At 42.8% G+C, this 27,671-nt stretch overlaps 1 protein-coding gene across 5 annotated transcripts in view; it reads left to right on the top strand.

Moving 5' to 3' along the window:
• ephb2b (eph receptor B2b) overlaps window positions 1–27,153 on the top strand; it is a 139,787-nt gene extending 112,634 nt beyond the window's left edge. The window contains exons 6-16 of one of the 5 annotated variants that reach the window (XM_061785267.1): window positions 3,527–3,651; window positions 7,266–7,428; window positions 9,394–9,502; window positions 10,235–10,299; window positions 13,219–13,332; window positions 13,435–13,682; window positions 17,574–17,789; window positions 18,577–18,726; window positions 19,572–19,765; window positions 21,413–21,568; window positions 21,860–27,153. In XM_061785267.1, coding sequence (XP_061641251.1) covers window positions 3,527–3,651; window positions 7,266–7,428; window positions 9,394–9,502; window positions 10,235–10,299; window positions 13,219–13,332; window positions 13,435–13,682; window positions 17,574–17,789; window positions 18,577–18,726; window positions 19,572–19,765; window positions 21,413–21,568; window positions 21,860–21,968 — 1,649 coding nt within the window. In that variant the 3' untranslated portion in view covers window positions 21,969–27,153. Of the gene's footprint in view, window positions 1–3,526; window positions 3,652–7,265; window positions 7,429–9,393; window positions 9,503–10,231; window positions 10,300–13,209; window positions 13,683–17,573; window positions 17,790–18,576; window positions 18,727–19,571; window positions 19,766–21,412; window positions 21,569–21,859 lie in introns of all 5 variants that reach the window. The other 4 variants (XM_061785265.1, XM_061785266.1, XM_061785264.1 and 1 more) reach the window with 4 other exon arrangements.
• Window positions 27,154–27,671: the final 518 nt, after the last annotated feature.

The following is a 27,671-nucleotide window of genomic DNA, read 5'->3' as shown; positions in this document are numbered from 1 at the left end:
CTCAGGGTTAGCCGAAAGATACTACAAACTAAACTAAGTCTGCAAAGCCGCACAGACCACAGTCGGGCGGGAGTGGGGACGGGGGGGACGGGGGTGGTGGTGCAGTATGGCCAAACAGCTTGCTGAGCGGTATCATCAGAGTTCAAAGGTGGACAGATGTCAAATGTCATTTCAATGTCAAATGTGACATTGAAATGACTTTGCTCGATATTCTTAATTCTGGCATTAGACATTTTGACCAAAAACCAATAATTAACATTTGTTTAACACACACACACACACACACGCGTGTCAACGAGCGACCCATGAAAGCCTATAGGTTGTTCTATTGATTTCTGTGTCTTTTTGGACTTTTTGGCCTATGGTGTCCTTCAGCACTTATCGTAGTTTCCCCTCATCAACATCAGCGATGAGGCTGAAGTACAGTCCACACTTGGGCTCTTCACGACTGGGTGGTGACTGGAATCGGGATTCAAGTCGCATGACAAAAAAGACCAAACGCCGAGTCAGAATTTTCACATTTGAATCACAACGAATGAAAGTATAACGTACTACTTTATTCAGTTGGACTTACTGCGCATAGTGATGCCAATTTAAACAACAGCCAATTAAGATGCAACCTGAAGCAAGAAGTGTTGAATTCATTGCGAATATCCCTCAGCAAATATAAACCTAAATCCTCCTCAACAGTTGGAGTTTCATCCTCAAAGATACCTGACATCCAACCTCGACCCTTTCCCAAATGCCATTTTCAGTGTGTTTACTTCACTCAAACTATTCATAAGTGAACAAATTGTTCAGCGTGTTAGTGTTTTAGTAGCACTCACAGGCTTTTATGTCCGACTCTGGCGTAGGATGTGGCAAAGCTGCGGTCCTATTCATACTGTATGAACATCATTTATCTTCCCAAATCAGCCAGCTAATTTAATTAGGTGAATTTACAATCCCTGCCCTTTCCATTATCGCCACTTGATTAATTTGGAAGGAATATGAATAGAGTGCTTGTATTCAGCCAGCTCGCCCTCCCATGTAACAATGTGACCGTCCTTGATGAGACAGCCTTCATTTTAAACATTGCCAGAAAACCATCTCCTGTATTTCTTTTCACTTACTAATCGAATGGAATTGGGTGCTGTCTCTGTAAATGTTGTTGCAACAACAGCGAGGGAGGGGAGATGATGAATAAAGGCTTGATGGACTTGATGGACTTTCCAGAAAATGAATAGAAATATATTTATATGCAAAACATTTCGAAGCCATAAATACAAAATTCTCCTTGTTTAATCGGGAAACAAATGTGCTTTGCCACAGTCTTGTGGCTTCCATGGGCAATTAGAAACATTCTTGGATGGGCAGATTTGCGCTATTCGCAGCAGGGTTCGGTCGCCATCACTGGGGAAGAGCGGCTATTGTGGCCCCAATTTTACAAAATGTTTCTCTTCTGTCATGTCTTGGGGTCCGTGCTAACCAGTTCATTATCCGTCTGTCAGGACCGTCGCGGACCGAGGACCGCTCGTCTTTTGAGCGGCGGTGTTCGACATTTCAAGACATTGACTTCGCCCCACGCTCACGCTCTCCCGGTTTACGATGACGCGAGCTTCTCGGCGTCTCGGATCCTGACGCAGAGACTTGTCGCCGTGCTTTGTTTCGCCACTGTCGCATTGGCACGCATCCATGCCGTGTGTGCCAACACACGAGCCGCCTTTGTTTCTTTTGCCTCGTATCGGGTTGCTGTGCGTGCGTTGAATGGGAATGCGGCCATGTGCTAGTCTTGAGTTTGTATGCATCTGTAACGGGATACTCGTGAGTTCCCCTTAGAGGGACTGATTGCTTTATTAGGCAGGTGACTGCAAACAAGCGGCCGAGGACTGAGGTTCTCGCTTGGGTTTGATGACCACAACTTTACGGATTGTCGGCAAGGTCACGAGTCATTCTAAATAACTCCAAATGAAAGTACGTTGTGGTGTTCGCAAGGTGTCAAGGGGGAAATGTTTTAGTGGACAACGGACAGCACAAGCACTTTGAGAATAATGAGAGCTACAATTTGATACAAATACTCCTTAGGCAGTTATCATCTGCCTCATGCAACTGGTGCTTCCAACCACAGACATCTTGCTTTGTTCCACAGAAAAGTGACAAAACAATATCAGAGACACAGCGAAACAAGTTCTACATTCTTATCCTCGCACTGTGACAAAAGATAAGATCTATCTAGCTATCCCGCGCACACCAGAAAGCCAACATACAGTATGCAGCTGCGCGGTCCGTTATTATAGCTTCTAGAATTGTGCGGTTGCTGTCGCTTTGTGCTCAGTCGAACACACGTCCCAGGGACTCTGAGGGGAAGCCACTGTGCGGGATCGTGTGCGCATTCGGTAGGGGGTGCGGCTGAACATGCCGACTGACTTGTATCCATAAATCTTTCCCGCCAGCCACCCCTCCTGTTGGTGTGTCCCGCATGTGCTTTTTAACTTGTGACTCCCTCGGCTCGACGCTGACCCGCAGTGCCCTGAACTAATCGTAATGGCCACCGAAGGCGTTGACGTGATGGTGTTTGTAGCTTGCCGAGTGCACGGAGCTTGCAGGTCACCAGCCACCCACCAAGAAGTAAACGTCAGTCCCCACTGATCGTTACGCAATTGACATTTGAGCGTATTTCGCATCCGGAAGAATTTAAAAACAAGTGCATTTATTATACAGGTGGCACGGTGAAATATTGGTTCGCACGTCCGAGGTTTGGTGTTCAAATCTCAGTTCCGGCCTTCCCGCGTGGAGTTTGCATGTTGTCCGTGCTTCCATCGCTTTTCTCCGGGTACTCCGGCTTCCTCCCACGTTGCAAAAACATGGCTTAGCTTTGGACATGATCGCCCTACCAAGCTGATCATGTCATAAGCGGAGAAATTCGGCATGGGGGTAGTTCTTATGTAAATTAGACGCATTTTCAGAAACAGGCACAAAAAAAAGAAAGGATTTGCTGCATTTGGTTGTTTAATTTCACTCTTTATAGCTGGCCAGAGACTCCAGACATTCAACCTTTTGTGTACAAACAACTAAAAAGTACATTTTCCATTTGGGAAAACGTCCCACTGTAAAAGTGCGGCAAAAGAATGTCATCATTTTGGCTGATACAATCCCAAATGTTTCTTTCAATTCCACACATTGTATGGATGTGAGTTTTAGCTACCGTCACGCTGGTCTTCCTCCCTTTTGAATGGAGGAGCAGCCGTGTCTTTTCCGAGGGAAGACCGGCAATCTAAGCAGAGGGCGGGGGGGAACGATAAAACATAATATCCAAGCACGGAAAACCACTGCGACGGCGCTTCAAGCTGATATTTAGAGAGAGGAAAACACAGCGACAGCGAAATGAAATAACAATGCCTCTTTGTTTCCGTTTGTTTGTTGAGTGCACCTGTAGCGCATGATGAGTGGTGATTATTACAATCAAAACGATATGTTCAAATCAGAGCGGGTCTACTCTGCAAGTGTTTGAATCCGCAATAATATCAACTCTGTTCTATGCCCACAGCGCCGTCCACCGTGTCCATCATGCACCAAGTGAGCCGCAGCGTGGACAGCATCACTCTGTCCTGGTCTCAGCCCGACCAGCCCAATGGGGTCATCCTGGACTACGAGCTGCAGTACTACGAAAAGGTAAACATTTAGCTGCTGTTCTCATTGGGAAACATGCTGCTCTTTTTGGTATCCTCGTCCGATACTGTCCATTTATTATATGCGCTTAGCGGATGCTACGTTAGAACACCTCCAAGTCCAATGCCGTGCTTTTCTCGTGTAAATATAAGAAATGACCCTCGGCAAACTGCTACCACAATAATAAACATATAGTTCACTCTTTTGTCAATTCGCTGTAACAAATCCTCCAAAATGAAAAAGTGAAATATCACACAGACCCTTTGCTCCGTATTTTGAGTCTTTTTGGGAATGATGCCGCGAGTTTTTCACACCTGGATGTGGGGATCCTCTGCCATTCCTCCTTGCAGATCCTCTCCAGTTCTGTCAGGTTGGACGGTGAACGTTGGCGGACAGCCATTTTCAGGTATTTCCAGAGATGCTCAATTAGCCTCTGGCTGGGCTATTCAAAAACAGTCACGGAGTTTTTCTGAAGCCACTCCTTCGGTATTTGAGCTGTGTGCTTAGGGTCATTGTCTTTTTTAGAAGGTGAACCTTCGGCCCAATCTGAGGTTCTGAGCACTCTGGAGAAGGTTTCCCTGTACTCGGCCGCATTCATCTTTCCTTGGATTGCAAGCAGTCTCCCTGTCCCTGCAGCTGAAAAACACCCCCGCAGCATGATGCTGCCACCACCGTGCTTCACTGTTGGCACCGAATTGGACAGGGGATGAGCAGTGCCTGCTTTTCTCCACATATGCCACTTGGAATTAAGGCCAACAATTTCTATATTGGTCTCATCAGACCAGAGAATCTTATTTCTCACCATCTTGGACTCCTTCAGGTGTTTTTTTAGCATCCTCCATGCGGGCAGCTTTCATGCGTCTTACACTTCCGTCGAGCCACTCTGCCATCAAGCCCCGACTGGTGGAGGGCTGCAGTGATGATTGACTTTCTAGAACTTTTGCCCATCTCCAGACTGCATCTCTGGAGTTCAGCCACGGTGATCTTTGGCTTCTTCTTTACCGCTCTCACCAAGGCTCTTCTCCCCCGATTGCTCAGTTTGGCCGGACGGCCAGCTCGACGAAGGGTTCTGATCGTCCCAAACGTCTTCCATTTAAGGATTATGGAGGCCATTCTACTCTTAGGAACCTTAAGTGCAGCAGAATTTTTTTTTTGTAACCTGATCAGAAGAAATGGACAGCACCCGAGTTAAATATATGTCACAGCAAAGGGTCTGAACACTTATGGCTGTGTGATATTTCACTTTTTCTTTTTTCATAAATCAGCAAAAATTTCAACAATTACATTTTTTTCTGTCAATATGGGGTGCTGTGTGTACATTAATGAGGACAAAAATGAACTTAAATGATTTTAACAAATTCCTGCAATATAACAAAGAATGACAAATGTAAGGGGGTCTGAAAACTTTCCGTACCCGCTGTATTATAATATGTATTATTTTTTTTTTTTTTAAATGCACATTAAACTAGAGGCACAATAGAGCCCCAAACCAGGTACAACGATGACTTGAATCAAATATTCACTCTACTTTCGTAATTCTCCTTAAAGGAGACATGCATTGTATTTTCACTTTTTAAAACCGTTCCCAGGTGTTCCAATCACGTGTGTGAAATACTTTGGTCAAAAAACCCAAGAACGAAGAATTTAAAAATACCCCCGAAAATGCAAGCCATCAGTCTTTCATCTTTGGAGTTTATTTATCCAGAGTATTGTTTGTTTGTTTTTTCATTATATGCTAGTTACAAATCAGGCTAGAGTTCACCTTAAAGTATGAATACGCATGTAACAAATCCAGAAGTTGTAAATGCTTACTTTGATAAAAGACAAAACTTGATTCCATAGAGGATACTATTCGATTGTGCAGCCCACTAGTGTATTATTGAGTGTCCTCGCATATACAGAACTACAGAGATGAAACCACAACGGACTCTGCAGTAGAGTTGCCCAAGAGACTCGTGGGCAAAACAAGGCTGCACGGCTTTTTATTTTTTCTTTTTTTTGACAAGCAGCGTTCGTTCTCGTAGGAGCACCCTCGGTCTCGTAGCGGTATTCGTGCACTCGCAGGCGTAGGCACACAAGACAGGGGAGGGCTGTCAACACGATCGTCTGGGGGGCCCCCCACCGTGGCCCGCGAGTGCACGCTGAGTGACGCCCGGGCTGATGGGAAGCAGCTCAGACGAGCCTCAGATGTGTCAGCATCCACAACGAGATGGCTCGGATGGTCACAAGACCCGCGAATGACACCGGTCGCTGCACGTTGCACTCTATACAGCGGTACCTTGACTTGCGTATTGAATTTGTTCCGTAACACACTTATTTTGTGCAGTGGTCCCGTGAATACGAGTGCCCCGGCTTTTTTCAACTTACAGGCTGTTGCTTGTTTGATTTTTATGCTTTGTGTTTGCGAGGCAAAATTTGGCTCAACTTTCAGATTCACCGCCACTTGAGTGAAAAAAAGGTGCTTTTGAAGTTACTGTCTTGCCCTCACACGTGGGCTAGGAGAGCCACAGTTGCCGATGCACTTCCAGCCTACTATTCAATGGGACAAACAGTCAAATACAAAATGAGAACACTCGCAAGGAGCTGCTGTAAGCTAGGGCTGTCACTATCGAATCTTTTTACAATCGATTATCCTACAGATATCTCGTCAAATATTCGAGTAATCCAACATGCATTATTCTCATTTATGAGGGCTGGACTTCTACCCTTAAAATGTATATGTGTATGCATGAGTGTATGGTATAAAGTCTTTACAGAATTCGAGACAACAAAATCGCAAAATGATTAGCATTCGCCCACTAGCAATTACCATTTTAGGTGGAAAAATAAAAGGCTCACTTCCATTCAGCTCACTCATACATCATGTTATATGTACATTACACATCTAATAGCGTCTTAAAGATCACTTACAAACACTTCTCTGTCGTTTTTGGCAACGTTTTTCACTGGCCCAACAGTGCGTCCGTCTGCAAGAAATGTCCGTGGACGGTGGCCAAATAGTTCCAGGTGGTGCAAATTGATTCCGGGCAGTGCAAATATGCTTTTATTAATATGTTTTATTGCCTCGAGGCAGAAATTTTTCCGTCAAGCAATTTTTGTGTTTGACTTAGCAGAGTTATCCAATTGTTTTTCACAACCCTACTGTAAGCTAAAAGTCACGTCCAGACACCCACAAGAAGACCAACCGGCAATGTTCCTGATGTCTCTCACGAGGCCACACCCCTCAAAGGAACACATACAAATTCCTTGTCTGGCAATAGAACATACTGTAGCTAGCCTACCAGTCTTACAACTAGTGTCTTTGTACTGCCCAGACATATAGACTTATATGTGTTTCTTATTTTAAGCTAAACGTACTCATAACCAGCAATACAATTCCAATATCGTACTATATTAAGATTTTTAAGAAGAAAACGCTAGATGCACGTGAAATGCTTGATATAAAAAGTCCCCGGTAAGAAGTCATATCTTGGTAGACAACAAGCATATTTGATTTAATCTTGGTTAAATCCAGTGTAAGAGCGCGACAATGTCAGTCACGATGCTGACCAAATAATATTTCAGGTAAAGTTGACATTAACGCTCATGATGGACGAACTAATATTTTTCCACTTCAGGACCAGTCGGAGTACAACGCCACCATCGTCCGGAGCCAGACCAACACGGCGGTCATCCGGGGCCTCAAACCGGGGAGCATCTACGTCTTCCAGGTCCGAGCGCGCACCGTCGCCGGCTTTGGACGCTACAGCGGCAAACTCTACTTCCAGACCATGACGGAAGGTGAGGAATCAAAAGGAATTCTCTATAATCAATCAATAATCAATGTAAATTCACAAGTGTTTTGTTGTTGGTGGTGGTGGTGTGACCTATCACATTATTCAAACAATAAACAGTGCGGAATGTCTATGGTCAGTTTCAGATTTTGCCCAATGTGACGATTCCATCAACCTCTTTCTGAATAGTTACCTACCTTTATGCGCCCTGCAATTGACTGGTGACCAGTCCAGGTTGTACCCCGCTTCTCTCGCCAGAAGTCTGCTTGGATCGGCTCCAGGTCACCCGCGACCCTGATGACAAGCGCTATAGAAAATGGATGGCTAAATGATACACGGGGAATTCGAATAGCCAGTAGCGGCCGTGTGCCTTCAAGTCGAGCATGAAGAATAAGTTATCAGTTTTCTCCACTTCTCTCTTCCCTATGCAGAAGCAGGAACATATTCATTACACTACATCGCTCATGTAGGTTAATGTTACAACCATTCGTGGCTTTTCCCTCTGAAAAGCTCATTTCCTTCAGCCCGCAGTTCCCAGGACCGCCATTAGCTCGGAACATCATACATCAACTTGCACGCACGCACGCACGCACGCACGCACATACCTCTCAGCACAAAAGCTTCTTAGTGGTGATTTTACAGTCAAGTCAAACACAGCGTTATTTATTGTTTCGCGGCTGATTTTTGCGGTATGGATTTTCATGTCCACTTTAATGTCACCCCCCCGGGGGTCAGGCGCATTCAAAGGGGGAGCAGGACCAGCGAGATGAGCTTCAGTGGTTCTCCTTGTAAAAATTCCACATTTTTCTTACAAAATGAAGTACAAATTCATTTTTATCATGACTCATTCTTTTTGTGAGCATAACTTCTTCCTTGTACAAATTATAAATAATTACAACTTTTGTCTTTTAGAGTATTTTTCCTTGTAAAAATGGTCTTTTTTTTCTCGTAAAATTACAGCTGTAACAATCCTGTCTTTTTTCAATTTTACCTTTTGTCAGGAAATTACCATTTTTTAAATTTCATCATGATGACTTTCATCTTGCAAAAATAACAACTTTTCTTGTGAAAAAAATCAAGTGTAATTCCAACTTTAAAATGATTCTTCTAAAAATGTCTTTTTTCTCATAAACTTACGACTTTCTTTTAAAATGCTGCCATTTTCCCTGTAATAAATAGTTTCTTTCCCCATAAAATTACCACTTGTTTTCTTGGAAAAAAAAAAAAACTTCTGACTTATTTCTTGTAAAAAGTATATTTTCTTTAGAAAATACTATATAAGTGACAGCATATATGCTTAAAGAAAAGTTATAGAAATTAATATATTTTCCTTTTTAAAAATGTGACTTCTTTCCCATAAAACAACAACAAAAACTTTCAACTTTTTCTTTTAAAATTGACATTTATCTTTCTTCAACTTTGTGTTGTAAAAATATGATTTGTTTTTGCTAGTTAAAAGGTGAATGCTGTCATTATAAAAGGAACAAAATCAGAATCATGACCAAAAAAAAATCTTCCTTTAAAAAATTCCTTGTACAATTTCATCCTTTTTTTTGCAAATACACATTTTTTTCTTGTCATGTTTTTATACTTATCTGTCAATCTAATACTACTTTTTTTCTGGTATTTATAAAAAAATTTCGTGTAAAATTATAACTTCCTTTCTGTGAAAATAACTTTTTTTTCCTTATAAAACTTTCTTTCAAAATGTTTTTCCTCCTATAATCACCCATTTTTCCTGTAAAAATGATCATCTTTTTCTAGGACAAGGATGAATTCAACTATTTTGAAAAAATACCACTTTTGTGATTTACATCAGTTTTTTTTAAATTACCGCTTTTTTTCTTGTAATATTAGCACTCTTGTAAAAAGCACCTTGGCATTTGGGATTTTTTTGATGAATGCTTCTGTCTGTTTGTTTGTTGGTTGGTTTGTTGGTTTGTTTGTTTGTTTATTTGTTTGTCCCCCGCAGCCGAATACAACACGAGCATTCGCGAGAAGCTGCCCCTCATCATCGGCTCGGCGGCTGCCGGCCTGGTCTTCCTCATCGCCGTGGTTGTCATCATCATCGTGTGCAACCGGTGAGCCTCTCGCCAATTCAAATGTTTTATTATTGCTTGTTTTCTTATGTTTTATTCAGCCACAAGCTGTTGTATCGAGACTGTTAAAGAGAAACCATTCTATATATTTCGGTATCGACATTTTTTTTCCCCCACTACGATTGTAAGCTAGGGGTGGGGATTGCCGACTAACTCACGATACAATATTATCATCATACATCAACTATGATACAAAAATGTGCACGTAAAAAAACCAAAGAAATGAAGTTAGCCGTGACGACGCCCACACCAACGCAGATGTCCGACTTTGAAATGCTACGGCGGAGCGCACCGGTTCACAAAATGAACCAAACGGGTCGAGCCTGCCTCCTCACAGTTACACCAAGTGCAGCACTGGATTTGCGCTCGTCACAGAAATAGAGCCCTAGGAGTTAAAACTACCAGCGGTAATAATTCCTTATGATGACCTTTTCCCTCTTAATACTGCAACTCAATTGCTCTGACATTTGGACTCTTCTCCTAATTCTCCCTGTTGTTTTTGCCTTTTAGTCTGGCTCTCATGCATACGCCTTTGTAGCTTCACGCTTCACACTGAGCGCAAGAAAAAAAGGGTACACTTGCCAGCCAGTCAAGTACCTCACCGTTTTGAAACTGCGGATATGCCATTGGGTGTGGGGGGAGCATTTACCCTCACCCCTTCCCTCCACTCTGTCTTTCCACCAGCACTAGAGTTCTTTGTCTCTCCCCCAGAAGGCGTGGCTTCGACAGGGCCGATTCCGAGTACACGGACAAGCTGCAGCACTACACCAGCGGCCACAGTGAGTAAACCCCACCCCCCGCTTTCTCCGGGGGCCCCGTTTACCGCGTTGAACACTGCGCCCCGGAAACCCCTCCCCTTCTTCTGCAACACCTGTCACCATGGCTACCGTCTCACACCGTCGGCCCCCGTCAGCGATCCCGCCTCACGCCTTTGCACACCTGTCTCCATGGCTACCATCTCCCCACCGAAAGCCCCACCCCGGCTTTCCGGCGAGTAATCCCGCCTGTTGTCGGAGGGAGGGTTTATCGTCCACATTTGTGCGCGTGGTCCACGTTCTCATCGTTAACTCGAGCCTTTGTTGTGGAAGTAGGTCAGCCCCTCGCTCACGTTATAACGGCATTAGCGAGCTAATGCCACGCGAGTCATTTGCCACTGATAAAATATTCAAAAGGCTCGGCGACTCGACGTAAAGCCTCCACCGCGCGACTTATTGGGGGTAATAAAGCGAGAATAAATCCTCAAGAGCGCCACTGAAGACGTTTTGGCTTCTTCATATTCGAAATGCTGCAATTTATTCCAATTTTAAGTGGGTCTTCATTTTTTTTTTTTGTGTGTGCCATGCTTTGAAGGTAAACACGGCTTTAAAAGGTCATAACTGGTTCCGTATTAAATGATGATGCTGTTAGTTAAGGTTAGCGAGTGAGCATCTTGGGCTGGATTTATGCTGCATGGTGACAACATTCAGATATATATATTTTTTTGCTCTCAAGTGGCACATTTGGGATAGATGTCATGGCAGTGCAAAAAAAACAAAACGCATGAAATATTCATAGTCTTCCAAATGTAGTTAAAACTTAAATTTAGGATTTTTTGTTTTGGGGGGGGGGGGTGATAATTTGATATTTTTTCTCATAAAATGACCAAATAATGCTTCTAAAATTCTGACTTTTTCCTCCTAAAAGATACGTATTCTTCTCATAAAAATGACAACTTACTGCTTTTTAAAATGAAGATATTTTTTGGTAAAAAAAAAAAAAAGTTCTTTTAACAGTAAGAAAGTAAAAAAAAAAAATATTTTTTTAAAATTACAATGTAATTCTTTTTAAAGTGTTACTTTTTCTAGTAAAATGTATGACTTTGTTTCTTTTGAAAATTACACCTTTTTTGTACAATGGCAACCTTTCTTAATCTTTTCAGATTGTGACTTTTTAATGTTAAAATTACAATTGGGATATGCGTCGTGGCAGCGTAAATACAAGAAAGTATGCATGAAATCACATTTTCAGATCGCAATAAAAATCCGAATGTGAATACAGTTTTTAAAATGACTTTTTTTTCCTTTTTTTTTTCATTTTCACAAAATGACAATATAATCTTTTTGAAGTTATTACTTTTTCTTGTAAAAAAAAAATAAAATAATAATAATAATAAAAAATCTCATTAAATTTATACGTCATTCTTTTAAAATCATGACTTGGTCAAAATTTGGAAGAGCATGACCACAGTCATATCAGCTATGTATCACTTGTAATGTACATGGAAATAGATGGATATTTGCGTTCAATTGGAATTGGGCACTTGGACCTGCAGTGTAAAAATGTCAGCGTGTGTACAGAGAGAAATGATTCAGTGCGCGGCACGATTCCCTCCATCACCTCCGACATTGCGAGCGCCTCGTGGCTCCCCGGCGGCCCGGGCACGAGCCCCGCGTCCACTCGAGCAGCCTGCGGGCCCGACACGGAGGTGAGAGGCAAATCATCGGATTTCAAACTCTGCAACGTTTCACTCGGCAGACCGTTAAAGGCCACATTAAGCCAATTTACCTGGCAGTGGGGCTTAGGTGAGAGCGAGAGGTGAGTGAGCCGCTCCGCTGTGATAACAGCCCACGGGAGACAACACAAATATATATTTATATTTCGCACATTATTACTGCTAAGAGGCCTGAAGGGGCCGCGTCCTTGCTGGCTAAATGAGCTCGCAGCCTCCAAGCTCCAATGGAGCACGTCTGCAAGCATTCAGATGATTCCTCCACCCCCCAAAAGAAATGACAGATGCTAACCCTTTCCGAGTCACTGATGGTGTTGTGGCGCATTCGGCTGACTTTGGTGCGGGCAGCGTGGGTTCAGTTCCCACGCAGTGACGGTGTGAATGCGAGTGCGAATAGTCCCCCGTGTCTGTCTATATGTGCCCTGCGACTGACTGGCGAGCAGTTCAGGTTGTAGTCCGCCTTTCGCTCGAAGTCAGCTGGGATGGGCTCCAGCGCCCCTGAACAGGATAAGCGATATTGAGAATGGATGGATTTTCATGTGTCGTGCAGTACAGCAGGTACACTTCATTTTCCTGGACCCACTAGTGGCACGATGAGGCTAAACAACTATGATAGTTGAGTCGACGTCGACTAACCCATTACTTTAATATTTCTTTTCCAGTCTTGCTGTGTAAAAAAAAAAAAAAAAAAAAAGTGTCCTCAATTCAGTACAACATAGTTCTCAGTCTTTGCACGTGTTTTCAGCAATTATCTTCAAACTTGAACAATGTATGTAGAAACAAATCACCGAATTCCTTCTACGGGGTCTTTCAAATTCTCGTTTTTCTCATGTGACAATTTTTAGCAAGCAAATTGGTATTTTTTTGTAAAAGCGGTACGCATACAATATTTTCTGAGTCACTGTTTCATCCGCCGTTTGCTGTCTTTGATCGGAGGGGAGGATAAGTGCTCAAATTCGGCCTGATTATCAGAAAATTTGTACACCGCTTTTGCTGCTCTGTTGTGAATAAATGTAACACCCCTCCCCTAAAACAAAACTTCCATTCTGCTTGGAAATCCACGAAATTTGGAGGTTCCAGTCAAGAATGTTCCTCTCTGGCCCAGCAGGTGGCAGCAATGCATGATACAAGCCCGTTTCCCACTGAATTCTTCAACGTGCAGGAACCAGATATGTTAGTGTCTCTCTCCCTGTTTTCCAAGTGACTCCAGGAATGAAGATCTATATTGATCCGTTCACGTATGAGGACCCCAACGAGGCCGTGCGGGAGTTCGCCAAGGAGATTGATATATCCTGCGTGAAGATCGAGCAGGTCATCGGTGCAGGTAATGAGATGCGAGGTGAAAAAAAAAACAAATCTAAATCTAAATCAAATAAATCTCGCCCGTCGACGCGGGACAAACGTGTTGGCTCGCCCGTGCTCGCAGGAGAGTTCGGCGAGGTGTGCAGCGGAAACCTGAAGCTGCCCGGCAAGCGGGAGATGTTCGTAGCCATCAAAACGCTGAAGACGGGCTACACGGAGAAGCAGCGGCGGGACTTCCTCAGTGAGGCCAGCATCATGGGCCAGTTCGACCATCCCAACGTCATCCGCCTGGAGGGCGTGGTCACCAAGAGCAGCCCCGTCATGATCGTCACCGAGTTCATGGAGAACGGATCTCTGGACTCCTTCCTCAGGGTGAGCGAGGAGAAGAGCCAATTCGTCGATCACGTGATGCAATGCGGGCGCGGGAGTATAAAGATTCCTTAAGTCGAGTGACTTAATGGATGTAAGAAAGCAAAGTAAATGTATTTATATAGCGCATTTCATACATGAGGTAACTCAATGTGCTTTACATGATTAAAAGCATTTAAAAACAGGGGGAAAAAAAGACTTTTTAGAAACATGTAAAACAAAGAGAAACGTAAAAATACAATTCAAACAGCGTACAGTGCAAGAAAGATCATTTAAAAGTGCTAATGCTCTAAAAAGCATGAGAACAAAGAATCGTTTTTAACCCGGACTCGGGGATGACGTCACTTCTGTTGGCAACTATAAATTATAAATATTTATTGAAAGGGAAGTGATGGCGTTAATAATGAGATATAAAAAGTCTTCTTTGTTAAATGGACAGTTCAAATACTCGGTTATACTTCAGAACTGAAAAAAAAGAATGAATAAATCAACTTGGCACGCTTAAAATACCAAATGTATTTTGAAATTATGTGAGGGGAAAAAAATCCCATGCTAAACATTTTGGGTTTATTTGATGTGAAAAAGAACTCGTCTGAGTGATAAATTACCACGAGACTCCTTTTCTATTCTGGATAATGAAGCCTTTTCATTATATATGTAGATTACACTTCTTAAGTCCTATCCCCCAAAATTCTCTTTCATCTTTTTAGTTTTGGACTTGGGTATATTTGACCTGCACGTCGTGTAAACAAAGCAACACCTCACGTTTGTGTTTTCTCTGAGGTCACTCCGGCGAGTTTGAGGCAAGCCGGGCAGGTATTTTTTGCAAGCATTACGGCGATGAAAGTCCACGCAAAGGGCGGCACATAATGTGTAATTGCCAGGGTGGGTGCCATGCATAATGTATGACGCTTAATCGCCGGCACGGGGAGCTTTCGACGTGACGTGAGGAGAAGCGTGAGGCGAGGCTAACGAGCAGCAAAGCGTGAAAGACAAGTAGGCTACTGGAGCACTGGCGCAGACTGCTAATATGGACGCCCGCGTTCCCTCCCTCCCTCCCTCGCGAGCGAGCGAGCGAGCGCCATCCTCTGGAATCGGCACGGCGGGCCGAGGTGGGAAAATGTGCTCACACTCTGTGTGCTTAAGTAGAGAAAAAGCTTGTAAAAATAGAAGTAATGATTCAACTTCGATACTGAAGTGAATAAGTTCAAACAAAATATGTATTTTGCGTTTTAAAATAGAATTGAAAAATTTAGGATCATAAATAGAATTTTTAAAAAAGTATCATTTTGATTGTGCTATCGTTCCAAAAAACAAAATATGTATTTTGCGTTTTAAAATAGAATTGAAAAATTTAGGATCATAAATAGAATTTTTTAAAAAGTATCATTTTGATTGTGCTATCGTTCCAAAATACAGTGTATATATAAACGGTGGGCAGAGATGGTAAAAAAAAGAACGGCAAAAGTACAAGTACTTATTCTACTCCTATACGTAATTAAAGGTAAACATTTATTTTTACTGTCAATTAGATACAATACCCGTTTTGCTAACTTGCCACAATGAGAAAATTCAAAATGTCTCTAGAAACCAAATAGTTTCCCTCTTTTGTTAACTTACTTACGTGTTTGTACTAAAAGAAAAAATAAATAAATAAAAGTGCATGGTGTTGTTTAGGAGCTAGTGAGCATTGGTGCGACTTTCATACTATTAAAGCTGTGTTAGCTAACAATAAGTGCTCAATTAGCTAATTATAACAACTGAAAAAAGCGCACCTCTTTTTCAGATTAGACAGAATTTTTGGAAAGCTGGTGGTTTCAAGGCTTGCACAAGACAACGCATTCACCACGGGTCATTCTTGTAGCCGACAACATCGAACAATTTTCTGGAATAATGCTACGGATGGGGAATATCTTGCTTCTCCAAATCTGTCGCTGCCGTCGTTAATGCCCCTCGGTTCGAGTTCCTCTATGTCGCCGATTCACCTGTTTTGAACACCTTATAAGACCCCAAGATCTCAACCGCAGTTATTGTCGTCAATCACAGAGGTTGAGAAAAGTCATGACCCTATTTTGACAAAGCAAGGAGTAGAAAGTACATACATTGTGTCTGATTTCAAATGTGGGGAGTAAAAGTAAAACGTTATCAGAAAAATAAATAAAATACAAATATCCCAAAATCTGTGGTGGGGAGGTACTTGGGGGGGCTGCACAGCTGCAGCGCTTGCTCCAGACACCACGCACGGCGCGTTAAAGCACTTTATCAAACGGTGGAGGTGGGGGGTGAACAGCTGTAGACAGGCCTCCAGACCGAGCTTAACGGTGGCTCGGCCTGCAGAGAGCACTTAAAGACAAACTTCTCTCTTGCTTTCTGTCTTGTGGTGCCTTTTTTATGGCATATATGATAGTAATCTTTGCGCGCTGAACTTTGATGGATTTGGTTTCTGGTGATGATAAAGTGTCATAAATAATCAGAATAATGATTATTAATCGTAATACAGTATGACTGAGATTTTAAATCATTTTTATAATAGTTGTCAAGAAAAATCAACATTTGATCCACCAGCACGCTCTAACTCCATCCAATAATAACATTTTGCCTTTCTAATGTGACTCTTAGAGGAGAAATTTATTTTTAAATTTGAAGCAAAAAAGGTCTCTGACATTCTTTCATGAAAATACACAAGGGATAAAGCACATTTAATATCCACTTGTCCCAGTCTGGTTGTAATCATTTGGTTTTTGGGGGGTGGTTCTGTCTCACACAAATGCCGACTGTGGCTTTTGTAACCATGACAACGGAGCAGAGCTAGGGCATTGCGACAAAGGGAGGGTTACTCCTTCTTGACGTGATCGCTACATTCACTGACTTTTCTGACCCCTCTAGTCATTTTTTTTTTCTCAGCGACTAGCAACAAATCTAGCAACTTTTTTTCATGCATCCCGACTGCAAATGAATAGCGCTCGTCTGAAGGCACCACTGACTAATTTAATTATAAACCCCCACCATAAGTCAAGTGCTTATGAAAGTGCTTAGATAGTATTTTGCACTTATTGTATTCTACCACTTCACCAAGCCAAGTCAATTAGCGTAGTGGATCATGCGCGGACATGTCACCAAACACAAATAATCTCATGTCGCATGTTGTTGTTGAAAAGCTAGTGAGTATTAATTAGATGGGATTCAGAATGGAGCTTTGAGGTACACCACAGTTGGAAGATCTTGAAGATTGTTTTTCAGTGCCCCGGTGAGAAATGGCTCCCGCGTCGACAATTTAACCCAACCATTCTAATATGTGCCGCTTATGGGAAACTAACGCTGTGCAGTGTGGAGCTTTAAGGTACGCCACAGTTGGAAGATCTTGAAGATTGTTTTTCAGTGCCCCGGTGAGAAATGGCTCCCGCGTCGACAATTTAACCCAACATTGTAGTATGTGCCGCTTACGGGAAACTAATGCTGGTAACGCTGTTAGCTAATCTGTGCTAACACTGCAGCTCTACAAACCTTTTGAATTCAGTCCAGACATCACTTGAAAGTGGCTCTGGAGCTTTACCTAGCCAAGCTTCCAACTCATGGGCGGAGAAACTCACGTGGGCTGTTTTTTATGCAAACTAGCCGAACTGTGAGGACACATTTTCAGAAAGAGGCAAATAACAAAAGATTTATCTGATTGTTTAATTTCACTATTGTTAGGTGGGCAGGCACAGCAGAGATCCAACTATTTGTATAAAGGACAAACATAATTTTCCATATATGCCCTTTGAGTGAAGTGTTAATAGTAATATTTAAACGTATCATTACATTATAATTGTCATCATTCTTTAGTGGGAACATGCTTGACATTACAGTGCCTGTTATTTTGTGACGTTTTGCGTTGTCGTGTGTTCCATCCAGCAAAACGACGGCCAGTTCACCGTAATCCAGCTAGTGGGAATGCTGCGGGGCATCGCCTCGGGCATGAAGTACCTGGCTGACATGAATTATGTGCACCGTGACCTGGCTGCCCGCAACATCCTCGTCAACAGCAACTTGGTGTGCAAGGTGTCTGACTTTGGCCTCTCACGCTTCCTGGAAGATGACACATCAGACCCCACCTACACCAGTGCCCTGGTGAGAAACGCCACCCTCGTTTATTCTTCTTCTTCTGCTGATGCGTCGCTATTTTGGGGGCCTCGATCTTATGTATTTTAGGGCGTCCCCAACACGACATTCCCAAATTCACTCAGTATGACCCCCTAAAAAGTTATAAAATAAGTGTATCATCCCCTCACACCAATTTTGCCAATCAATTGATTTGATGGGGAAAGAAATCTAAATAAGATAGAAAAACACTCAGTAGCATGCTGACTTACGCCAAGGCTGAAACATCGTTATTTGGACAAGCGCCTGATAATACACTTTCAGAGATGCTCCTGTATGGATCTGTATTTTCTCATGATGATTCATAATTCCAATGTTGAAAAATATTAGATCCTCAAGAAAATCAAACGTGTTCTTCATCGTGTGTCCTCACGGTTGCTCAAAGTCCTGTGATAATCTAGGAGGTAGCTATTTATTACACTGACTAGCGAAGAAAGAAATTATGAAAACCTCATTGGTGGAAGTAATTAGAGTGTAAGTATAATTAGATGGGACTCGGGATGGAGTCTTGAGGTATGCCACAGCTCGAATAAGTTTTTAAGATTGTTTTTCATCATAATTGTTGTGCATTTTAAAACATGTAATTATCTTTTATATTTCCACTCATGCTCTTCTTCTACCTTGTAAACTGCTCCCCACCCTCTTTGTCCTCTTCCTGTATTTCTTTTGAAATGTTTTGCTCCCAGGTGTTTTAGTGCATCCACATGCCAGTTTAAATTACCATCTACGCTAATACTTTTACATTTTGTGCGCGCAGGGTGGGAAGATCCCGATCCGGTGGACAGCGCCCGAAGCCATCCAGTACAGGAAGTTCACCTCAGCCAGCGATGTGTGGAGCTACGGGATCGTCATGTGGGAAGTCATGTCGTACGGGGAGAGGCCCTACTGGGACATGACCAATCAAGACGTGCGTAGCTGTGCTCATCTACAAGCATTTACTACGCCCACTCCAGCAAACGTATTTAATATCAGACCTCCGTTTTAGAGTCGCAGCAATGTGGCCCACCATTGCTCCAAACAGCAGTGTGGCTTTCATGTGATAAATCCATCCAGCCACCGCACAGATATAATCAGATTATTTGAAAATGCTCAGCGGCGCTCTGTAGACAATTTCTGCTCTCGACTGGAGCCTCAATTTCTCCCTCTGGGTAGTGGTGGGAAGAGTGCAAATTATGGAGGACCGAGTGTGGAGACAATGAGAATATTTTGAAATTGAATGTGAGACCGCTAATGTGCTAAGAGAGGACGGAGGACCTCGGCTGTTATCAGATAGCACCTGTTCTCCACCGGGGTCCTTATTTGGACGTCTCCTGAATGAGAGGAATCTGGTTTTGAATTGGGGCTTCTTTAATGGCCCCCCGTAATTAACAGGGATGAGATTGTGCATCATTCCACGTCGTTCCGCACAGTTAACCAAGCGCCACCATAGCGTGCCCCTAATCAACCGAGCAAGCAATCAATTACCGGTCCACACTTTTGAGGCCAATGTGATGTCACCCCTGCTAGCACAGGAGAGTCTGGATGACATAGCGAATAGAAATAACATCTCTTTAATGACAGCGCATACAATGCAGGGTGTAGTGAGTTGTAAGTCTGGTGTCTCCTCTTGGAACACCACACAAACAAAAGCTGTTTTCACACTCCCCATCAAAGACAGCGTTTTCTTGGCTTTTCTCCTGGCTTTTTTTCTGTGTCGTCCTTTTGTGTGTCTCTTTTTGTCAAATTTCCCTTCTGTGTCCCCCATCTCTTCAGGTCATCAACGCTATTGAGCAGGACTACCGGCTGCCGCCCCCCATGGACTGTCCTAGCGCGCTGCACCAGCTCATGCTGGATTGCTGGCAGAAGGACCGCAACAACCGGCCTAAATTCAGTCAAATCGTCAACAACCTGGACAAGATGATCCGCAATCCCAACACCTTGAAGGCCATGACCCCGTTATCCTCAGGGTGAGTCAGACCACTTAAAGAACAGTGTCAGTTGTTTAGTTTTTTGTTTTGACGTCACAGACTCTTGAAGTCTTTTTTTCTCAAGTGTGGTTTGCAGACACCAAGAAACCCGGAGTGGTCTATGAGTGACTTGCCTGTGTTAATTCTAAATATTTGATTATCTTTGATGAGAACTTTTGGCAAAGAGTTCCTTCTTTAGTTCCACTGTCATCATTACCAATTTGTTTGTGGGCTTATTGTCACTGATAACCTTGTGAGAAGCTACAAACGCAAAAAATAGCGAGGGAAAAAAAAGGTATCAAATGGCTTTTTTTGTGTTGTTCTACCCTTGAACCCAATTTCCAGAGGAATTCGAGATCCATTTCCATATTGTTTTACTGTCTAAACATTCTCTTTCTGCCATTCCACTGTATACAGCTGATGAAGTATGTCATCCTTTTGTTAATGGGTATTTGGAGAGTAGGATGACGCAGTTGTTTTTGAGGGGGTATTGGTCCTTAATAAAAAAAAAAAAAATCAATCAATTGCGAAACACTCCCCCATTTCACACTGCCTTGCTGGCAAACTGGTGCATCGGAGGCATAACGACAGGTAGGCATTTGGTTTGCCTGTCCCTTCCTGACAGAACTCGCTGAAGTGTGCATTCACACAGCCGCTGTGGCTTCGCTTATTTGGATAACGGGACGTGTGGGCACGTCGACGAATTGCTTTCTTCACAAACGTGCATGGGCAAAGAGTCTCGAGTGTTAAACGTCACATTCTGGTCGTGACCCCCTCACTCACAGGCCACATTGCTGTCGGAAATCAGCAAATGTGCGTGTCAAAACCTTTGTCCTGAGTACGTAGTCCATCATGAGCCCTGTACACACTGCCTTCTCATCGAATTGGTGCATTTGAGGCGTGACGGGAGAGACTGTTATTCATCCGTCTGTCCCTTTCAAACGGAAGTCGCCAAAGCCGAACATCGGTGAGCCATCGGTGCTTCACGCATTCGGAAAACTAGATGCATGGGAACGTTAGCCACAGTTGTTTTCAACACAAAGGGTCACGGGTGGTGACTCCAGGGTGTTAAACCTCATAATTTGGTCGCAGCCACTTAGACACAAACTGTGTTACGCCTCTGATACGACGTCAGAAGTCGACTTCCTTCCACCCATCCTGCGTGAGTAAATGACACAATGGACGGCGAAGCCGAGAAAAAGCTGGCTCTGATGGCCAGTGTGAATGTGGTTACTGATCGAGAAGAATGCAGTTTGGGTTTTTAGAACTCTTTCAAATCCTTCCCACGAACGACAAATGTTAATCCAGAATTGAGGCCCTTGTGCACATCCAAAACATTCCCGATTTTCCACACACGTCCAGTAGAAAGAACGCTGCCTTCCTAAAAAGCTCAGCACCTCATTTGGAAAATCCATTTTCGAAGGAAATGAGTTTGGAAAACGTAGTTTGATGAATGGGGCCTGCGGGATTGTTCCCCAGGCCGTGAGAACGTGATGCAACCAGCGGCTCCAGAAGCAGTCGCAGGTGGTCCGCGTAACTACTGCGATGTGAAGAGCCATCACATTTCCGCCATCATTCATCCTAATGCATCCTGCCTGTGTGCCCCCCCACCACCCCACCCCACCCCACCCCACCCCCCTATCTCAGTGTGCATCTGCCTCTGCTGGACCGCAGCATCCCGGACTTCTCCAGCTTCAGCACGGTGGACGAGTGGCTGGACGCCATCAAGATGGGCCAATACAAGGACAACTTTGCCAACTCTGACTTCACCACTTTTGACGTGGTTTCCCAGATGACGATGGAGTAAGTGACAGTCTGTTTGTTGGGGGGCTGACAATATGGTAAATGAATAATATTTCAGTAGTCCTCTCTCATGTGAACATGCACAAGATGTCCACTGTACAAAGGTTCACTTTATGAAAAAAAAAACCAAAAAAAAACGATGTTAGCCACAGCTGCTACATTGCTAGCATGACTTATTCGTAATTGAGTGTTGCTATACACTAAATGTTATCTGCTCTTCACTGATGTACCCAACAAAGTGACCTCCGAGTCCTGATACATCCTGATAAAACGGTTTTCTAACTGCAACAGTGACATCCTACGGGTGGGCGTGACGTTAGCGGGCCATCAGAAGAAGATACTCAACAGCGTCCAGATGATGCGGGCCCAGATGAACCAGATCCAGTCAGTGGAGGTCTGACCTTACACCGAGTAGAGCGACGGTCCCGGGAGGGCCGGCCGGGGGACTCCGGGGGGCCCTCCCCCCCCCCCCCCCGGCGGGCGCCGAGGACGGAGTGGATGCTTGTTGGTGTGACCCCACCTCTTCCTCGACACTTTCCCTTCCCTCACCCAACTCTCCGTTACTCCCACCTCACCATCCATCCAAAGTTCTGGAATTCAGAACCACGGGACCCCCAAAACGAGTGACCAGCAACACTTACTTCTCTTCTTCTTCCACCGCTTTTCATTGATGCTTTTGGTTTGTTCTCATCATTTTGTAAAGAATTTTGTAAGGAAAAAAAAAGTTGAAAAAAAGATGAACAAGGAAAGGAGTTTATCGACATTTACAGACATTATAAGGTTGTACACTAGATGAGTAGGAGAGCTACCCTTTAAAAGGGCGAGAAACAAAAAAAGAAACCAACGATCCTGTCAATCCCGGAAGACGGGCCGAGGACGTGGGAACCATCAAATGGACCTTTTGGCACAGACTGACTTCAGGAAAATCTCAAGAAAGGAAAAAAAAAAAAAAAAAACATCCTTAATTTTTTCAGTATGGTGTGAAATGTTGTGTTGAAGATTCCCAGCATAGACAACATTATTTTTACCTCGCTCTTGAGTGGACATATCAAGGACCACTTCACAGGGCTGACTCACTTGAGCAACCCCGCCCACCCGACCACCCTCTACCCCTCCTTCCCGCGTCGCAAAGCATGCTGGGTAAGCTGACTCATATGCGTAGCGGCCCTCTATGCTCCATCCATCCATCCTCTTTCTTCTTCCACACACACACACACACACACACACACACAAATAGACTTTACAATCAGGTGGATGCAACGTGTTCTATTTCTGCAATTTGCAATTTGTGTATGCATATTATTGAATTGTTCAGATTTTATTTTGGGGTTTTGTTCTGCAAAGAGTTGAGAGAGAAAAAAAAAAAAAAAACGCTTTGGATCTTCCATCGGTGCTTTGAGTTTGATTAAGAAAAGCTGCACAATCATGTAGATAAACGACATCCCCTCAATCCCCTCACCCCCTTGGAGAAGATATACTTTGCTTCCATGTTTTGAGCTGTCAATCTTTGTCAGTGTTGATGTCGTAGCGGGGAAAAACATGGCGTCCGAAAACGCCGCCTGCCTCTTCCCAGGTGAACAGTGTCTGGAGTGTGAAGGTCCAGCTGGGATCAATCTCTCACGTGCTGTCTGGTTCTTCCCCCACCACCATCTTCCACACATCACTGACCCCCCCCCCTCCCTCCTACGCCTTGGAACCTCTTAAACAGGGTACACACATACCGATTTTTCACATCTGAACTGATTTTGAAAATGTGCGAGACCCACACATGATGTGGAAAAATTCGGCAAGTGTGTGCTCACTGTTTTTATAGTGTGTGTTGTACTCCACAACAGCAACACAGCACACCTCACACATAAGAATATCTCCACCGACAGTAGCGGTTCTCTATGTCTGTTGTAGTACCAAGACTGACCTGTGAGAGGCAGCACGGTGCCACAGGGCATCCCGATTGATGGAAGATACGAAGGAGATGAAAGAGTAGTAGAAATGTGGCTTCCTAATTGACTATTGTTCTGTGGATCATCTGACCTTGGCATGATCACACCCATAAGAATTTGCAGTCAAAAATATTGAACAGGTTTGACATTTACGATAGAATGAACACCTTAATATACAGGGTGATTGAAAAGTAACTCCCTATTTTAAAATACTGAGAATTTAGTCATATGCTGTAATATTTTTCTCAAATGTTTTGTGTATGTTCCATGATTACTGGTTGTTCTATCAAACCAACGACTTTGGAAGAACTTGAAGGGCGAATACGAGAAGTTATGTCTTCCATCCCACAAGAGTTCTGTGTGAAATCAGTTAATGCGGTTCCCAGGCGGCTTGAGAAACCGGTGGCTAATGCTGGCGCCCATATTGAATTTTAAATAAAACTCCATGCAATAAACTTTCTTCTCATATTCATTTCTTGTAAGAATTATAGTTCAGAAATAAATTACAAGTACTTAAAAATAGGGAGTTACTTTTCAATCACCTGGTATATTAACTTCCAGTGTAGCTGGATTTTGCCTTTTCATGCATTATTCACTTAAAATGCATTCATATAAAGCATACTGAAAATAATGGGACCCTAGGAAGGAGCTTTGGGGTACTCCCAGTTTTGGTGTAGATAAAGGTGTGAATCAAATAATATTTTTAAATTTCAACATGTATTGTTTGAAATGTAAAACACAATGAAAATGTAAGGCGGGACGGTGGACGACTGGTGAGCACATCTGCCTCACAGTTCTGAAGACCAGGGTTCAAATCACCGCCCCGTCTGTATGGAGTTTGCATGTTCTTCCCGTGCCTGCGTGGGTTTTCTCCGGGCATCCCGGTTACCTCCCACATCCCAAAAACACGCTTGGTAGGTTGATTGGAAACTCTAAATTGCCCTTAGGTGTGAATGTGCGCGAATGGTTGTTTTTTTCTATGTACCCTGCAGTTGGCTGGCGACCGGTTCAGGGTGTACCCCGCCTCTCGCCCGAAGATAGCTGGGATAGGCTCCAGTACGCCCGCGACCCTTGTGAGGATAAGCGGTGCAGACAATGGATGGATGGATGAAAATGTATCTGATTTGTGGGAACCCTCATAATAATTCAGCATTTACGATGGTTGGCAAGAGCATCAGGGATCAGGGAGAAAAAAATCACTAACACCACAGGATAATCGCTCAGGATCTTTTTTTTTTTTTTTTTTAAGATATTGGGCCCCTGCTTACTTTGATTGAAAGGGAGGGCGGGGATTCTCAAATTCAGGCAGATTATCTGTATGTGGGTACCACACTTTAGTTGTCTTTGTAACAACGCAGCCATTTTCATTGACCAACTATTTTTACAGGCCAGTGGATCCTGGTCGCAATTCATCTGAAGGATTAAGTGTTGACCGCATTAAGTATTTATCTTTTATGATTTAAAGAGAGAGAGCGAGAGAGAGAGAGAAAACCTGTGGTAGCAGTTGAAGCAGCGCAATAATCACACAGAAGAGATGTCAACTATTTTTTTTTTCGACACTGTGGAAATTGTTTTTCTTAAAAATGTAGTCAAAGCAAGTTAAAAATAAAATTGCATTTTTAGTCTTTGAAAACTTAGTATTTATATTCTATCCAGTGCAACAATGATTTTAGTGCCTCCTGAAATCTGGGATTTAAACTTGGATGGCTGCAGTTGAGCACAGACCTCCTCTCATCCTTATCAATCCTGGTTTGAATCAGCACCAAATTGAACACCTTCAAAGATATCCGAGCCCTGTATGCCCTTTCTATTCAATTATTCACTGAAAATGTAAAAAAAAAAAAAAGAAACAAGTAAAGAATGCAAAGGAGCTTTGAGCTATTTCTAATTTTGGTGCAGCTTCTGAGTAAAGGTGTGACACAAAAAGTATTTTACCTCAGTCATGGCTAAATATTTTCCTTAACTTCTCTATAAATAATACATTTACTATTTTAAGTAGAGCACTTGAGCTGGAGGGGGTTATTTGTGAAGGTGCTGCTCCCGTTTGAAAATATTTTGAGATGTTTTTTCTCCTGCTCACCTTTTACAAGTGGTATTTCTCTGGCCGATGGCCCATCTCTACGCAAAGTCAAGTTGGTTTTAAGAAATCCTGCATTTTTTAAAGTCAACGCCTAAGCAATTGGGGCCCTGGGAAGGAGCTTTGAGGTACGCCCAATTTTGACGCAGATTCCAGTCAAAGGTGTGGAATTTTTTTCTCCCCAGTCATTGCCCACATTTTTCTTGGTCCACGCCCTAGCCCTCCGCCAAGTCACGTTTCCTATAAGTAAGGCAGGAGCGGGTTGTTAAATTGTGCAGCCAGACAAAGTTTTCTGCTGTTTGCCTTTTACAAACTCTATTACCTTGGTCCATTCCCCATCCCTCTTCAAAGTCAAGTTGGTTTTAAGTAGCCCTCAGCTGTATTTAGTTTTTTTAACATGGACACCTATTTTTCTTCATTTACTGTTTTTTAAGGACAACATTCAGGCATGAGGGATTGTTCAAATTTGAAAGTATGTTTGACAGGACAGCTAGAGTTAAGAAATCTTTTTCAAAGATGTTTTATGGCGCTATTTCATTAGTCCTCCCCATTGGTTTGAAGTAACCTTGCTCATAAGCAAATGAAACCCCGGGAAGGGGACTTGAGGTATGCCTAATTTGGTGCAGATTTCAATTAAAGATGCAAATGAAACAAATATTTTTCCCCAGTCATGGCCAAATATTTGTCTTCCTTTCTCCATGACTAATACGCTTAGCATTTTAAGAACCACATCCAGGCAGGAGGTGGTTGTTCTAAAGTGACTTTCAAAGCCAAACTCATGAAGGCTTTTGTTTTCAGCGGTCCACGACCCCACCCGTCCACATTGTCGAGTAACCCTGCTCATTTTCAAAGTCGAAACCTAAGCTAACAGGGCCCATTAGGTATCCTCAATTTTGATTTGTTTTTAGACATAGTTTCCTTTAGTTCTCTGTTAATACTAAATTAGCAGTTTTAAGGACAATTCATGTTTTTGGGGTTGTTTTTTTTTTTTTGTAGTTTGAAAGCATGTTTGATTGCAGCCAGACTCCTTAATAAGGTCTCTCAAAGATGTTTTGGCTGCACACCTTTACACAAACACTTACTATACTCTACTTCTGCCACTGCGGTTTACTGTGAACAATTACGGAACCAAAAACCTGACACAAAAGTCCACAGTTGAGATGCGAAGAGAAGAGAAGCGGTGAAATGTCGGAGGACTCCTGCGTGCAGCACAAAAACAAAAACCAAAGCACCGGAGCGCCCTCTGCTGCCGCTCAAAGCGTCCGGGACAGGACAGGACCGTCTTCTGTCCCTTCATGACACACGTTGCCCCGTGCTTCCCATCCACCCCCAGCTCGACCCCTGCCGCTCTGGATGTCGGTTAGTGCGGGCGCCGGCGAAGGTCCAGCTGGGATCAATCGGCGACGGCGTCCGATGTGGGACATGTTGTATTTCTGTACAAATGTATATTGACTGTAACCCTGTGAATGATGTAACAAGTTCATTATTTGTAATATTGTCATTGGTTTATTTTCTAAAAATGGAAAAGCTCAACTTGATTCTCCTCAATAAAAAAGCAAAAAATAAGATCTGTTATTAAAAAAAAAGTGTCGCTCTTATTTATTTGAAAACTAAGCTATAAAATAATTGGGAAAAGAATTCATCTTGTTATTTTTATCAAATACATGTTTTTTACAATTAGATTTGAATGTTAAAAATAATAATTGTATAATGTATGTCAAATACAATACATATTGTAACAATGTGACACTAGGCCTTCCATAATATTTAACTAAAGTTATTCTATAAATACTTTTACTGAATATGGATTTGTCATAGTGAGTTTTAATATCTACAGATACATGTGAATGTAAATTGTAAAGTATTGTCTTTTGCATGTTTTTGCAATATTTATAACATTACAAAACTGATCACAAGCCATGCATATGTAAATATGTCAAACTAAAAATGAGTATTGATACTTTTCTAAAAGTCAAAGGGGCTTAATTTTTTATAAATGAATTCAACTAACGTAATATTGTGATCTGTAAAATAATATTGCCTAATACTGTTTGGCACAAAAACAAAATATTTCACTATTAAAATA

This window comes from Phyllopteryx taeniolatus, chromosome 9 (genome assembly GCF_024500385.1).
Source record: "Phyllopteryx taeniolatus isolate TA_2022b chromosome 9, UOR_Ptae_1.2, whole genome shotgun sequence".
In the NCBI taxonomy this organism is placed as follows: Eukaryota; Metazoa; Chordata; class Actinopteri; order Syngnathiformes; family Syngnathidae; genus Phyllopteryx; species Phyllopteryx taeniolatus.
The sequence above is the reverse complement of the archived record's forward strand: the minus strand, read 5'-3'. Positions and strand labels throughout refer to the sequence as shown.